This window comes from Podarcis muralis, chromosome 14 (assembly GCF_964188315.1).
Source record: "Podarcis muralis chromosome 14, rPodMur119.hap1.1, whole genome shotgun sequence".
NCBI classification, from domain to species: Eukaryota; Metazoa; Chordata; class Lepidosauria; order Squamata; family Lacertidae; genus Podarcis; species Podarcis muralis.
Genome location: NC_135668.1, coordinates 6,449,896 through 6,465,860, shown reverse-complemented (window position 1 = coordinate 6,465,860; position 15,965 = coordinate 6,449,896). Strand labels below are relative to the sequence as shown.

General features: G+C 47.3%; 1 protein-coding gene across 6 annotated transcripts in view; it reads right to left on the bottom strand.

Annotated features, from left to right (window-relative positions):
* Nucleotides 1-15,965, bottom strand: part of CCPG1 (cell cycle progression 1) — a 20,153-nt gene extending 4,188 nt beyond the window's left edge. For 2 of the 6 annotated variants that reach the window (XM_077918980.1, XM_077918983.1), the window contains exons 1-7: nucleotides 15,785-15,965; nucleotides 11,227-11,297; nucleotides 10,249-10,375; nucleotides 5,923-6,002; nucleotides 5,100-5,316; nucleotides 3,495-3,545; nucleotides 1,893-2,147 (exon numbers count right to left, since the gene is read on the bottom strand). In XM_077918980.1, coding sequence (XP_077775106.1) covers nucleotides 1,893-2,147; nucleotides 3,495-3,545; nucleotides 5,100-5,316; nucleotides 5,923-6,002; nucleotides 10,249-10,375; nucleotides 11,227-11,286 — 790 coding nt within the window. In that variant the 5' untranslated portion in view covers nucleotides 11,287-11,297; nucleotides 15,785-15,965. Of the gene's footprint in view, nucleotides 1-545; nucleotides 558-1,892; nucleotides 2,148-3,494; nucleotides 3,546-5,099; nucleotides 5,317-5,922; nucleotides 6,003-10,248; nucleotides 10,376-11,226; nucleotides 11,298-15,250; nucleotides 15,692-15,784 lie in introns of those variants that run through there. The other 4 variants (XM_077918984.1, XM_028706896.2, XM_077918982.1 and 1 more) reach the window with 3 other exon arrangements.

Sequence of the window (15,965 nt, the reverse complement as noted above, 5' to 3'; positions counted from 1 at the left end):
AATTTTTTGTTAAGTGCCTGAGCACAAACTACTGGCCCAGCGGACACATTTAGCTTCTCAAGAAGCAAAAGGCTAATCTGATTCCCCTATACAAGCAGCACACAAACACCTCCCATCCAGGAATTCCAGTGTTGACATCAAAATGTGCATGCTACCGCCAAAGAACCAGAAAGTCATGAAAAAATGTTTCCCAATGTAGGAGCTGGACTGAATAGCCCAAGTCCAAGAGCCTGCAATGATGCCCCCCCCCCCCAGTGGAAAACAAGGTTAATCTGCTAGAGCAGGGGTCAGCAACCTTTTTCAGCCGTGGGCCAGTCCACCACCATGTGGTGGGCTGGACTATATTTTGGGGGGGAAATGAACAAATTTCTGTGCAACAGAAATAACCCAGAGAGGGTGATTGGGCCGCATCCGGCCCACGGGCCTTAGGTTGCCTACCCCTGTGCTAGAGCATCCACAGTCAAAAAGCATGTCAGAGTGAGAAGGTGAGAGAAAAGACCGTTGGCCTCCGTTTCACAGCAACACATTCCAACCAAGCCTCTTACCTTCATATTTCCCTGAGGACAAAATAATGGATAGGTGTTAAGTTTTGCTCCAAGGTTGTTCTACTAAATGCTTTATAACTCAGTCAATAATCTTTAGTCTCTTTTTACACACCATTAAAAATTGTATTACTAGAACAGAACATCAGGAATCTGGGTCATCAACTAAAGGAGTTTTCCAGACAGGACTTTTTCTATTTTAGATGACTGGTTACTATGTTTGGGATAAACAGCAGAAGCCACAAAACACAGGCAGGGGATCAGTGACTGGATTTTATAACTAAATTTCAAACTCACACACACATAAAGCAAGAGTGTGTCAGTGGAATGGGTCAAATCACAAGTCCTCCACCCTGCCTAGGAGCCTCAGTTAACTGAGACGTCTCCCCCAGCTTGCAGACAGGGAGGCAGGGAGAACATGCACACACACACTCCAGCTGTAAGAATCACATCTCTTTTCATCTATATTGTCAGTCTCTGTTATATCCCACTTTCCCACCCAGGAGCTGAGAACAATGTGCAAGAGAATTTCCCCACAAGGACCCTGCAAGTTAGGCGACTGGTCCGAAGGCACAACCTGGGCACTTGCAAGTCCAAGTAGGGATTTTTGCTTGTTAAGATGTGAATGTACCATATTTTTCGCCCTATAGGGCGCACTGGCCCATAGGGCGCACCTAGTTTTTTTTTTGGGGGGGGGGGGAATAAAGAAGAAAAAAAATATTTCCCCCCCAGGCGCGGGGCTGGCGCGGGGGAAGCCCAAGCTTCCCCCGACCCCAGCCCCCAGAACAGGCTGCTATCCGCAAGCCTTGGGAGCCCGGCGGGAACTCCCGCAGGCTCCCCAGGCTTGCGGATATCTGCCTGAAGCCCGGGCGCTTCTCAGCACGCCACAGGCTTCGGGATGCAGGCTGCTATCCGCAAGCCTAGGGAGCCCGGTGGGAACTCCCGCAGGCTCCCACGGCTAGCGGATAGCTTCCTGAAGCCTGGAGAGCAAGAGGGGTCTGTGCACACCGACCCCTCTCGCTCTCCAGGCTTCAGCGAAAACCTGCATTCACTCCATAGGATGCACACACATTTCTCCTTCATTTTTGGAGGGGAAAAAGAGTGTCCTATAGGGCGAAAAATATGGTAAATGTCCTCAAACTAAGTTCCATATGCCGACAACTCTCTTAACTGCTTTGAAGTCCTGACAATCATTGCGATGTCAGGTGTGTGTGCTGCTCACTTCTCAAATTTGGCCTGCAAGGGAAAGGGCAAGTAAGGATCTGGTCTTTACGGCACCCTGTGAGGAAATGCCACTGGTTTAAAAACGTATTTCTTATTAGTTCAATGAAGGATGATTCATGTACTCACCATAAAAATGCCCGAAGCCCATGCTGACTGCAATCACCAATGCCAGGATAATGCACCTATTAAGGCCACTACTGAACTGACGTTTGTGCGAATGCTCTTTGGCCTGTTCGGTCTCCTGTTCGAGAGGCGGCACATCCTCTGATTCAGAACTTGAGACCAACTTCTTCTTCGCCCGTCGTCGCCTCAGGGTGGGGCTGGAACGATTGCTGGTTTCGTCGCTGCTTGATTCTTCGCCACTGGGACGAGGCAGAAAGACTGAAAAGCAAACCCACAATCCTTTATGCTGTCAGCAAGGAATGTGCAGCCTCCTATCCTGACACATGGAGTATTGTTCTCTCCATCCTAGGAGAAGATTAGAGCCTGTTAAGGTGTGTCCCTTGTGGCAGGGCGGGAGCTTCCGCTTCAGCCATGTCCTCACTCACAGACCGCTAGTTCTGAGCAAACCCTCTTCCTTCCCTCAGTTGTGTACAGAGAATGACATCCTTGTTCCCTCTCAGAAACGCAAGAAAATATTTATATAAATACCATTATATTTCTTAAAAGTGTTGGGGTCTTTAAAATTCTGACAAAACTTGGCTTTGGGGTTTCTGAAAAAGCAGAAACCCAGGAGGAATCTTCTTGCCCCCATCCACCCCTGGGACTGCTCTGCCAGCAGTGGGGCTCAGTTGTTGTGCTCAAGTGACCAAGAACTTGGCTGTACTGTAGGTTCCTTGCTGCAGCGATCAGTAGATTAACAGCTGGATCATGTGGGTTGAGTCCTGGGAGGAAGGGTGTGAGTGCATTTTTAGGAGTAGGGGGCCTGCCTAAATGGCCTTTTTATCCATTCCATCTACATTGCAACTGAAAACATCATACACGCCCCAACACAAATGCATATATCTCTCCAAACAGGATTGTAAGGTAAAGATTGGCTCATGCCAAGGCCACATGGCCTCAGATCATGGGGGGGGGGGGCACCCACTATGAGAAACCAGTGACAGGATGGTCATTCAGGTGGCCATGGAGGAAATGGAAGGGGGTTACTGTGGCTGAAGGACCAGAAATAGCCCTCCTCCCTGCTGACAACCCAAAGGGCTTTCCCCCTAGTAACTTACAAGTTTAAGATTCCTGCCAGTTCTAAGGCAGACAGTTCACTCAACATTCAAGCACATCACCGACAGGCCAGTGATGCAAAGCAGAATGCCAAGAGCAAGCCAAAAAGAAGAGGAACAACCTGACGCATTAGATTAATCTATAAATATTGTAATAGATTATTGCACTTAATGGCACACATTTTAGTTGAGTTAGGGGGTATAGGCTTGTTCTTACAGCTGTCCCTGGAGAAGAGCTTCCCAGATTCAAAATGCAGGGGGCTTCCCAAAATAAGCCAAATGGATTCCCCCTCCGCTGTTTCCTCCCTTTCCCTGCCCCCTCCACGTTTGCCTTTGCTTTTCCTGACTCTGCCATCAGCAAGCAACAACTTGAGCTAGCTCCTGAAACTGCTGTCCCCACCACACAAGCAGACAAGATGCCACACCACAAGCCACAGCTCACACCAGGCACAAGCAGCTGGGCCACCTTGGAAAGGGACCTGGCCGGCCATTTGCTGCTTTAGCTGCTCACCCCATCCACTGATACACTCGGGGATCTTCCGGAGCTTCTCCAGCCAACTGGCTTTTGTATGTATATATATATATAACAGAAAGAAGAGATTTTAACCGCTGACTAAAAGGAAAATGCAACACAGGACCACAAAGCAATTTGGCTAGGGTGGGAGCAGATGGAAAGCATAGGTACATGACACTTTGATCACCAAAAGCAAATTAGACATTAGGGTTTCCAAGTCTTCTTTTCTGGTACATGTGAAACCCCTGGCCCCAAGAGCAGCTGTCCTGTCAGCAGCTGGGGGTGGTTCCTAGGCCCAGACTCTCCCAGACTCAAGATTTTGAGACCCTGACTCTGAAGGCCCTGCAATGTGCACACAGTCCAGTCTCTGACATGCCCCTGTACAAACTGCTTCTTCTCTGGGTAGATTTTAAATAGAGGGACATGGCCGGAGCCTGGGAAACAGAATTATGAACACTTTAAGATTGTCAAGCACATTCTGTTAATGTTTAGATGGCTGCTGGGGAAGTCTCAGAAGAGACAGTCACACAGGCAAAACGCACTTGCTGGGTGAAAGCATTTTCCTTGCAGCAGCATTCCCCAACTTGGTGCCCTACAGATGTTTGAAGTACATCTCCTAACATTCCAACAGCCCCATGTGGTGCTGGGGCTGACGGTAGCAGCATCCCAAACATCTGAAGGGCACCATGTGGAGGGGAGGGTGGCTTACCTAACTAGACTTCAGTCCTGGGAATCCCAACATCCCTTGGGAATAAGATCAGCCAACTGCATCTGATGAACAGGCAGGCAATTCTAGCATTTCATTTCTAAATTTGCAGTGATTAGAAAAGGCACGGGACTTGAAGAGGTGATAGAGGCCAGATAGCAAATTTGCTTAGAAAAGGCTGAACAGGCAAAGTATTAACACTTGAAAAGAGCCTAACCTCACATCCAGGCCAAGGTGAAACTAAACAGCCTCCATTATTTAAAGATACTTTCCCCCTAACAGAAATCATGCAGGGCTCTGCCGGGGCACTTTTTCTGCTTCATTTATTCCCCGTGTAGCTTAGGTGTGGTTTGGAAAGAGATTTTCTTCATGCTGTTGTATTTAAAGATGGGGCTGCAGCTTTAAAGGCCATCAACCACTTCAGCAGACACTCCTGGTACCAAACCAAGAGGTAGGTGGTTTGTTTTTTAAAGAATAAACAACACCAGCACATATGACTGGAAGGTGGAGGGAAAGCTTAGCTAGGAATGAGCTTTCTTTGACTGGCTCCCATGTTATCTGTCTCTTGCAAGTGGTATCATGAACTCCCATACTGTTAACTGAATTAAATGGACTGTGCCAAGAATTAATCACTTGATCCATCAGTATAGTGCAAAATCAGTTTCTTTTAAGAGAAAGGCCATATACGATACCACGGTTTGGGGAATGAAAGTGAGGCTGCTCAAGTCACTGCTGACTCATTCATGGGCTGCTCCTGAAACTGATCTTATTTCCTTAACCTGACTGGCAGCAGGAAAGGTGGTCAGTTGATTCGTGAAGCCTGCAGAGCCTGGCACTACCTGCTGCCTCTTTTTCTGGCCAAGTCTGGCCTACAAGGTGCAAGAGACGTCGCCTACCTGTTTCTGGCTGGCAGAAGGTGTACTGGCTGCTCGAAGAGGAGCCCATGTTAAAATCTTCAGGGGCAGGAACGGCCTCATCAACAGGCACAGCTTCTTCTTCTTCTTCTGGGCTTCCAATTTCTTCTACTTTCGGTGTCTCGAGTGTCACAATGTCAGAGTCATCGCTAATTGCCCCCACGCAAGAGCTTTCATCTGTCACTTTCTCTTTTTCATCCTTAGATGTAATGTAAAATGACAGGTGTCACACAGGATAAAGCGTTTTTCTCACCTGTGGAATCTATATAGTCTTCCAAGTGTTTTGGAACATCCGCATTGCAGCTTTTTTTGGGGTGCGGGGGAATGCTTCACATCAAAAAACACAATAACCCATGTTTGCTTGTACATTTCAAGGTATATCTCAGAAAAGGATCAGCAAAGATTACATATGGAGAGCTAGCTGTTTAGTTGTTGTTTTCCCTTCTGCATCCCTCCTTTAATATGAAAAAATATTTTTTGTAAACTTCTTTTGAGAAAAACTATTCTAGAAAAGCAGCATATGGGTTCAATAAATAAATAACTCTAATGCAACAAACTTTTACTAAATCATTATGATGTTATATAAGGAAGCTATTTTTCTAAAAAGCTACCTGAGGGTTACATGCCCTTGCTTGGGACTCAAGTTCCCATCAAACTAGCCCAGAAGAGTCAGCAGCAGGTGCTGGGCTTGCAAGTTAGCAGCAAACCCTAAGGTGAATATTTCCCTCTATCATGTTCGGCCAGTGGGGGTTGGTGGGGCTCCATTCTTTCTTATGCTTGTGTGCTTGATAGAACTATAACTTACCTCCGGAACTGGCTTGGTGGCCTCTGAGGTAGAATGACTTTGAACTATCATGGATGACACATCACCTTGGCCAAATTCAGCTACAAAAATAGAAGTTGAGCACATATAAGATAAACAGGCAAGTACTACACTTATCTCAGAGAGAGGGAGGGAGAGAGAGAGAGAAAGAGAAGGAAGGAAAGAAAGAAAGAAAGAAAGAAAGAAAGAAAGAAAGAAAGAAAGAAAGAAAGAAAGAAAGAAAAGAAAAAAGAAAAGAAAGACAACACCCTGTAGACAAATTAGGTATCCATTCTGTAAGCATTGCAAATTCTTCCTTAAACAAAGAAACAAACCTTCCCTGGGTTTGCTTGCAGAACAATGGCAGGGAGTTTATTCCACACTCCTATGCTGCGGACAGTTACAAGGAGACTCTTGGCTGCCTTGTGTTTGTCTTGGTTGCAAAACTGCTCCTTTATGCTTAGAGGCAATTCTTGCCAGAAGATAGAAAAGGTCAGGCCAGGAAACTGAAATGGGGTGGAGAACATTGGGCGAAAAAGAAACTCTGCAGAACTCCACTCCCCCCATCAAACCTTTAAGTTATCCAGATAATAATAATAATAATAATAATAATAATAATAATAATAATAATAATAATTTATTATTTGTACCCCGCCCATCTGGCTGGGTTTCCCCAGCCACTCTGGGCGGCTTCCACAAATACCAAAAATACACTAATATGTAGATAGCAGTGATGGGAGTGGAGAATGAGAACATGGTATGCAAGCGGAGGAGAGGAGGATGGCTGAGGAGTTTTGAAGATAAAGAGAGCTATAAATCAGAAGAGGCTGGTCTGAGAGCCCATGGATGCTAGTTCACAAGGACAAATGGGGCATTGCCCTACCAACCTCAGATTGCCATAAGCCAGCCCCCTCCTGCCCACCACTTTACTAATAGCTAGTCCAATGACAGCCCTGGCGGTCAGCTTCTTCCTCCTCCTCCTCCCTCCTCCATGTTCCCCTAGTAATACAGTGGTACCTCAGGAGGTCCGTTCTTAATTTGAAACTGTTCTTAACCTGAGGTACCACTTTAGCTAATGGGGCCTCCCGCTGCCGCCGTGCCACCAGAGCACAATTTCTGTTCTCATCCTGAAGCAAAGTTCTTAACCCGAGGTAGTATTTCTGGGTTAGCAGAGTCTGTAACCTGAAGCGTCTGTAACCTGAAGCGTCTGTAACCTGAGGTACCACTGTACTCAGAAGGAAGGAGGAAGGGGACTAAACTAGAAGTAAGCTGTGTCCACAGTACAAAGTGTGCTCCCACAGCTGGTTTCAAATCCATGTACCTATATTGTCTGGGATCCAGAGATATACTGCTGTTTTATGTGAAATACTGCAGTTTAATGTACAGGCGGTCCCGCCTGACAATCCTCTAGGTCCAAAAGGACCCACAACGTTGACAATCACGCATTATTTGGACACACCCCACAAGCAAGCTTCCGTCCAATTTGAAAAGTGTAGCATTACTCAATTCAGAGTGAGTCCATGTGAGTCTACTGCTCCTGCAAGTGCAAGGCTTTTGCTTTAGTAGAAAAGCAACCTAGGCGAGATTGAGATGGATGCATTTTCCATGTCCTTTTTGCATCCCAAATACTTTTGGAGTTAACTACTGAACTGATTTAAAATCTGGAGAGTTCCTCCTAGAAATAGCATTTAGTAAAATGTACCATATTTTTCGCTCTATAGGACGCACTTTTTCCCCTCCAAAAATGAAGGGGAAATATGTGTGCATCCTATGGAGCGAATCAGTAAGCTATCCGCAAGCCTTCGGAGTATGGCGGGAGTGCCCGCCGCGCTCCGAAGGCTTGCGGATAGCAGCCTGCAGCCCAAAGCCCAGGGAGCGCTGTGCATCGCGCCCCCAGCTTCGGGCAGATATCTGCAAGCCTTGGGAGCTTGGCGGGAGTTCCTGCCGGGCTCCCAAGGCTTGCAGATAGCAGCCTCCAAACCCAACCTGGTTTGGAGGCTGGCGGTGGGGAAAGCAGCGCTTCTCCCCACCGCCAGCCCCACAAGTTCGTGGGACAGCGGGGAGGCAGAGCGCTACCTTCCTGCTGTTCCCCGACCTGGTCTTTGGGGCTGGCGGTGGGGGAAAGCAGCGCTCCCCCCCCCCCGCCAGCCCCAAAGAGCAGTTCGAAAGGAACCCAAAGCCTCCAGAGCCCAGCGGGAACTCCCGTAGGGCTCCGGAGGTTTCGGGTGAACGCACCTTGAATGCACAGAACGCACCTTGTTTTAGAGGGGGAGAACAAGAAAAAAAAATCTTTTTTTCCTGTTCTCCCCCTCCTATGGTCCGGTGCGTCCAATAGAGCGAAAAATACGGTACCGTATTTTTCCCTCTATAACACGCAGATTTTTTCTCCTAAAAACTAAGGGGAAATGTCTGTGCGTGTTATTGAGCGAATGTGTGGTCCCTGGAGCCGACTGTCCCGAGTGCAGGGGCAAAAATCAGGCAAAAATCATATCGCCCCGTCACGGGAGGAGGGACGCCTGAAAAGAGGAAGCTTGCTGCTTTCCTGCATTCTGCCTCAGGGTCTTACTGCCCACCCTGTTCTGTTTCGGTTGCTGTTTGCTCAAACGGAACAAAGAGCAGGGAAAGCCCCTCCCCTCCAGGCAAGCAGAGGGGAAAGGAAAGGATTGCGTCCTTCCTTCTAATTCCTCTCCGTGCTCCGATGCTGCTGCTGCTGCATCCAGGGAAGCATTCCAGGCAGCCGGAAAACATGCAGGTGGGGGGGAGAGAGAGAGAGAGGAGAGAGAGAGAGAGAGGGCTGGCTTGGGTGGGTGGGTGGGACTTTTGCCTTCCTTTCCTCCCTCCCGTTAAACACCTCTCCTGCATTCTTAGCCAGCTGCTTTTCCGCACACCCCTCTCGTGCTCCTTGTCCCTTCTATGTTTTTCCTTCCCTCCCCACTTAAAACGTGGTTACAAAGCATGGATCCACATGGATCCTCAGGATCTTTGCATTGGGTCACCCCAAATTCACCATCAGATCACATAGCATGTCCATGGCTACAGCCTGCACCAAAAGAATCACGCACCCACTGTTGCCTGGGGCTGCAATGGTGCAAAAATGTGGTTACAAAGCATGGATCCACATGGATCCTCAGGATCTTTGCATTGGGCTACCCCAAACTCACCGTCAAATCACATGTCTGTGGCCACAGCATGAAGCACAAAAATGATACATCCACTGTTTCATTCAGAATTTTTTTTTCTTGTTTTCCTCCTCTAAAAACTATGTGTGTGTTACGGTCAGGTGCGTGTTATCGAGCGAAAAATACGGTAAATTTGTTTTGGTTTAACTTTAGTCGGATGCCCTGGCTGTCACTTTACGCCTAAATGCCTCCCCCACTCCCCCCCAGCCAGTACAGTGGTACCTCATGTTACGAACTTAATTCGTCTGTTCTTAACCTGAAGCACCACTTTAGCTAATGGGGCTTTCCTGTAACCTGAAGCGTCTGTAACCCGAGGTGCCACTGTACAGTGAGTTCACTGGGACAGCAAAGACATTACGGAGGTGAAAGGGCTGATCAGTGGAGGCAGGCAGGAAATAAAAAACACACGTGGTGACAGCGCAGAGGACCATCAGAGTGTTGAAGTGGCTTGGTCTGCTTGCTCCCTCACAGCACTGGCTCTCTGCGCCATCACACCTTCTTATGGCAAATGCATCTCCATTCTCTATAACAGCTTGTCCCTCCAGTGTATCCCTACATGCCCTCCTCAGCCTTAACTAGCTTTTTGTTAAGAGATACAGTGTGGTGTACTGGTCAGTGTGCCAAACTAGGCTCTGGAAAACCAGGGTTCAAATCACCATGCAGCCACGAAGCTTACTGGGTGACCTTGTGCCAGTCACAGACTCCCAGCGTAACCTACCTCACAGGGTTGTTGTGAGGATAAAATGCAGAGAGGGAGAACCAGGTATGCCACTTTGAGCTCCCTGGGTGAAAGACATGAATATACCTGTATTAACAATGGCACAATCCAAGGTCATTTTGCCCCAGCTTCTATGTTTGCTGTTAGTTAATGAATGAGCACCTGCTTTGCACACAGGTTACAGATTTAATCCCAGGCAGCACCTCCAAGTAGGGCTGGGGAAAGTCTCCTGTTTGAAACCTTCCAGTCATTATACTGGGCTGTACTGTCTCTGTAAAAGGCAGCTCCCCATGCTCACTTGCCCTTACTGACATGTCCTGGTTATCAGATTCATCTTCAAGTTCCGCAAGTGTTCCCAAGCTCACGACCGAAGCAGTCGAGTCGTCACTGCACACGGGGTTGCAGGTGGCATAGTGGTGGCCTAAGGCTTACCTTGCAAGTCGATGGGCTGCTCTTGCCCATCACCACCTTGTGCGAGAGATAGAGATTCATCCAAGGCCGGCTCCACATGACCACTTAAAGCTTCATATTCAGATGCCACAGCCTCAACATCCGAGCCCTAAATGGAAAAGAAAAGGAGGAGCTCTCAAGTGAAACTAGAGGTGCTCACCTGGTGATAACAAAAATAAATGGCTAAGGGCTCCTGAGAGCCCAAAGGGCTGCACACTGCATCTCTCAGTCCATCCAGCTCAATGCCTTGGCTACTCTGAATAGCAGCACTTTTCCAGGGTCTCAGACATGCATCTCTCCCAGATTATCTTCAGGGGGCTTTAATAATAATTATTATAATTTATAATAATAATAATAATAGTAATAATAATAATAATAATAATAATAATAATAATAATAATAATAATAATAATTTATTATTTATACCCCGCCCATCTGGCTGAGTTTCCCCAGCCACTCTGGGCGGCTCCCAATCAGTGTTAAAAACAGTACAGCGTTACATATTAAAAACTTCCCTGAACAGGGCTGCCTACAAGAAATTACTTCAAGGTTATCAGGAAACCTTAAGCCAGTGGAGCATAATCTACTGAAGCACATTCAAGTTTAGATCAAACTCAAATCCTGACTGCTCTCATTTATCTAATTTTGCTGCAGTGGCCCTGAGGTTATGGAAGTATCTAGACTTCTCCTTCGCCCTGTCTAAGATAATGGGATTGACTTCATCAGTGCTCTTCCCTGCTACTGGGCTCTGTTGTGAGGTTTGCTTGATTCAACTAAGTGTCCTATAGAAATCAACTCATTTCTTGGTGTCTTAGCTGAAAACTGCAGAAAAATGCATAGGGGACTCGTCCTTCATTGAGTCCAAACTAACAGCTATTGAAGGAAATTTGTAGGATGAGCTTGAAATGTCTAAGGGCAAATCACCACCAGCCCCACTTAAAATACACCGCCATAGAGTACCTCATGATTGATGACCGTCCAGCCACAAGATGAATCACTGTCACTGGAGTTTTCAGACATTTTGACAGATGCTGAAAGCAAAAAACAAAAACAAAGAACAGTACAAATGTGGCACCTGAAAGGATTAGCCAACTTGACTCTAAATGGGGATCTCTGTTCAAATACATTTCAAACTTCACCACTGCAAACAGAATCTAGAAAGAGCCAGTCCATGGCATTCGAGGGATCACAGAGTGGGAAGCAAAGGTGATTTAATCCAACCTTAACTTCTTGTCCATATTCACCTGACCCAATCCAAGCCCTGTGGACAATGCAGGGGCACTGCACAAACATGCCCACATTGAAGACACTCCCCATAGCTGGAAGGAAGGCAAGCAACCTAAGAGTCTCTAGGGCCGTCTCTGATCTAACTCAAAGAGAATTTTTTTCTAAATATGGCCACCTACCATATGCTGAACATGAGGCAAAATTTAACTAGGGAAGAAGGGCAGACTGCAAGAGGGCCAGCTGAACCTTTGCCTCTTCCTTTTCCAATACCAAACACAGACATACTGCCTCTCTCTGCTTGCCTTTCTAAGTATGTAAGAAGGGCCAAAGGCCCGTCCTGTTCTCACAATGGCAAATCAGATGCACATTATGGGAATTCCACATAAACACAACGGCAGTCTCCCCAGTGATGATCCAGAAACGGTCTCCAAAAATGTGGTCCACAACCATCATGACTGGTAGCCACTGATTGCCTTATCCTACTTGAGAGAAAGATGTGAATGTTGCTGTATCACCTCCTTAGACTCTGAAGAGAAATTCTCGATTCCTCTGATCATTAACTGATCTTCTCTCCATTTGCTGCAGCTTCAACTCACCCTTTCTGAAAGAGGTAGGGTGGGGAACTACTGCTTCATCAATAGCTCGTAGAAGGGAGCCAATATTTCATTAACTTAACTAGAAATGCCTCACTTGATATATCCAAAACTTTGCCTTGTCACGTCTGAGCAGCTCCCAGATGTTTTGTGATGAACTAGTACTCAAGCACACTTCCCTCCTTTGCTATTTTGCAACCAGTAGTAAAAACAGTCACTGTTTGCCCACAAACACATAACCTGATGCTAGACACAGCTGAATGTCACTTGGTAGTTCAGAAGATCACCCAGTTTGCTCTGTAACATTCCCTAAGGAACAATGCCTTGTCTGTATTAACTACACTTCTTTGCTAGGTACATGCAAATATCAGAGGGACACTCCTCCCCCTTTTCTTCGAAGGAAAAATACTGACTAAAACAGGCTCCTAGACTGATCCCTGAAAAACTTGGCTAGCTACTTCTTTCCCATCCAGCCAAGCAATTCACTTCCTTGGGTCTTTGGCCACACACTAGCCAGACGGGTTGGAAGGCACCTCCTTTCTTTTGACAAATGCAGCTGATGTGCTCAGGGTGCCCAATTCTGCTCTCAGCCAGTGGCATGCTTTCCTGTATTCACAGCATCTAGCCACAGACTCTGCAGCTTTTCTGTCTTTTCACCAGTATCTTTTTTCCTGTTTAAATAATAGTTATCAGCAAACGCTTTGCTAAAATCTAAGCTGACTAGAGCAGTGGTTTTAAACTTGTGCTCCCAGGAACCTGGAGGTCAGCAATGCTGGGCCAGCTACCTGAGGGGCAGCTCATTTCTCATAACTGTCTATGCCCTACACAGTGGAGACTCTCCAGTTTGGAGTTTGCAAGGACTTGGCCAAAGAGTTCCTTGCTAGCCCCTGGTGCAGATGGAGAGTTCATCCTTGACAGGAGAGCTTGTTGCAGACAACTCTATATGGAATGGGTTTTCAAAGAGTAGAAGTTGAAATTCCATGGGACTGAGTGTAGTACATTCCCTTTCTCCAGAAGCGCACTGATCTTTTATTCCACCCACAGTGAACCTATCCGAACACCCACTTTAACATTTATTATTCTAAGCCTTATCTGCCACTGAAAATAACCTAACAGCTCTACTACCTTCAGTAATTTGATCTTTCTTGGATACAGGCAGAATATTAGCTCTTTCAAACTCCAACCACAGCCCAGTGCTAATGAAATCTGCTGAAAGCCTTACTTCACATAACAGGTTTTTCTGTCATCCCTCAGCTCCGGAGTTTAAAATGGGGGCAGCCCAACCCTATGCATGCTGACCTCCACTGTGTTTGCTTACTCCCGGATACAGCTGCAAACCAAACCTCAGCTGGGTAGGAGCAGAGCTTAACCAAAGTGACAGGGCCACGACCACACCCACAGCCTGCCCACTCTTGCTACCTAGGGCAGAAAGTAGAAGCAAATCAGTAGGTTCTACTTGGGAACCAACAAATCCCAAGTCAGCTCAGCCCCTCTCTGTTTCAGGGCTTATGGCGGGTTTCTGTCCACCTCCCTGCTTAGAAGGCAGAACAGGGAGCTCAGCACTAGTGGCATCACTCTGCAGGAAGACATTGCCTTGCCCCTTCCTCCACTTCTAAGGGGCTTGTCTTATACCTATGGAAACAGATGCAAAGTAGTCCCAGGGCAATGAAGTTAGGTGGAATAGTCATTCTTGTGCAGAGTATTAAAACAGACAGCAAGTCAACAAGCAGAGCCATTATGTCTTTTTAACATTAAAGGATGTTAACTGATTATCAATCTTGCATACAATGGCTGCTATTGATTGCTCTGTATTTTTTTTATTTGTACAACTTGTACTTCTAAAGCCACTTGATTAGCTAGCTGCCTTAGCAGCAAGGGAGAAGTTATTCCAGGTAACCAGCCATGAAAGTTGTTCCCTTCTAAAACACAAATATCTTAACACAGGGATTTGTGGGTAGGTGGGCTAGCAGCTTCCAGAAACTGATTTGCAGGGATGCTATAATTACACCCCACCAAGGAACACTCTAGTTTGTACAGATAATGATTTACGTATCTTACTGTTTTATACTCCTTACGGTTTAGCTTTTAAATTGTTGCATTGTTTTAATAGTGATTCAGGCAGCCACCTTTGGCAATTTTTTGAAAAATATTTTAAATTAATGGGGAAATGTCTAAAATATGGCAGGGCTGTTCACTGATTAGGATTCTGTTTTGGGGCTTTCTCCTAGGAAGAAAGAAACTAATTTCTCCATGTTGTCCATCACACCCTCTGACCAGAGGTCATGAGGAATGTTAGCTTCCCATCAAAGTACATCTAGTTACAAGTATACTACTTATTTCATTTAGGTGCTTGATCTACATTAAAATCAATCCTAAAGCAAGATACAACATAAAATGATACAACAATCTAAAAAAACCCCAACCCAAACCATAACAATAAATCAAAATGATGTCACAGAACTGCAACATCTCCTTCAATCAACTAACCAAATGCCGAAGCAAATAAAAATGTCTTTACTAAATTGCCTGAAATTTATCAGGGTTGGTGTCAGCTAAATCTGTGAGGGAAGGGCTCAGAAAATACCTAGGTCCTAAGCCAACACATGTGTCTTGAACCTGACTCAGTAGTTAACTGGCCTCCAATGATCTTCCTTTAGAACTGCTATACATTTGCAGCTAGCTACCCCACTCACCAACTTTGTTGCTGCATTCTGCACCAGCTTCACTTTCCAAACAAAGCCCAAATACAGCCCCAAATAAAGCACATGGCCATAAACAAACTAATCTGATAAGACCAATGCATGGACCACAGGAATGGCTGGCCAATAGGCACTCCTAGCCATGGAAGCAACATGAGCCTCAATCACCAATGCTGCATCTAAGAGTCTACCTAGATGACACATGTGCTCCTTAAGGGGCAATTCATTGGGCAGGCAACCAATTCCCATAGCAACGGCCTTGTCAGGATTCACCCAGCCCACCACTGCATCCAGGCACTGGTCAAGAACCAGCAGCGCCTCTCCTGTGTCAGCTGTCACAGAGCAAAACACTCTCCAGGGCCAGCCTGGGAATCCCAAGAGCCCCCTGAAGCAGCTGAGAGAAGGACAGGCAGGGGATGCTGCTGCAGCCTCGCCTTCCCCTGAAGGAGCCACGTTGTCACCCACCTCCACCTGCGCCAAGGGGAGGCTTTGGAGTAGCTGCACTCGGGGAGCGAAATAATTGCGCGACTCTGTGCTATTCTCAAAAGTTCCAGTTCAGCGAAGGGCCAACCAGCCACAAATCCAGAGGCGCCTCTGCTTTGGAAACATAGCTGTCAACCTTCCCTTTTTTTGCGGGAAATTCCGTTATTCCAGCGCCGCTTCCCGCTGCTATCCCGGATTGTTAGATATCCCGTAGACTGTCCCCGGGACAGGGGAGGCTGCTGATCCCTTATTTTCGAGGCTGCTGATCCCTTATCTTCAAATCTGAAAGTTGACAGCTATGTTTGGAAACCCCTGGACTGCAAAGTGCGGCTTGTCCCGAAGGCGGCGAGGCCTGCAGCAGGAAGCGTTTCCCCGGCGCCTCGCGGGGAGGCAGCCTTCCGAAGCCCGCTTCCTCCCGAGTAGACCTGCCCGCCCCCTCCCGAGGCCTCTCGGGGGCCTGGCTGGGCAAAGGGCGCAGGTGCCCGATGGCGAGGAGACCTTCCCGGCCAGGCCTACCTGAGCGAGCCCGGCCCCCTGAGGGCGAGGAGCTCAGGGGAGGCAGAGGCCGGGGAAGGTGAGCCGCGCTCGGGCCGGGCTGCTCCCGCTGCTGCTGCTGCTGTCACAGCCGCCGCCGCCGCCGCCGCCGCCTCCTTCCTTCGCCAGAACAACAAACAAGCAGCCGGAAAGGCGGAGGCGA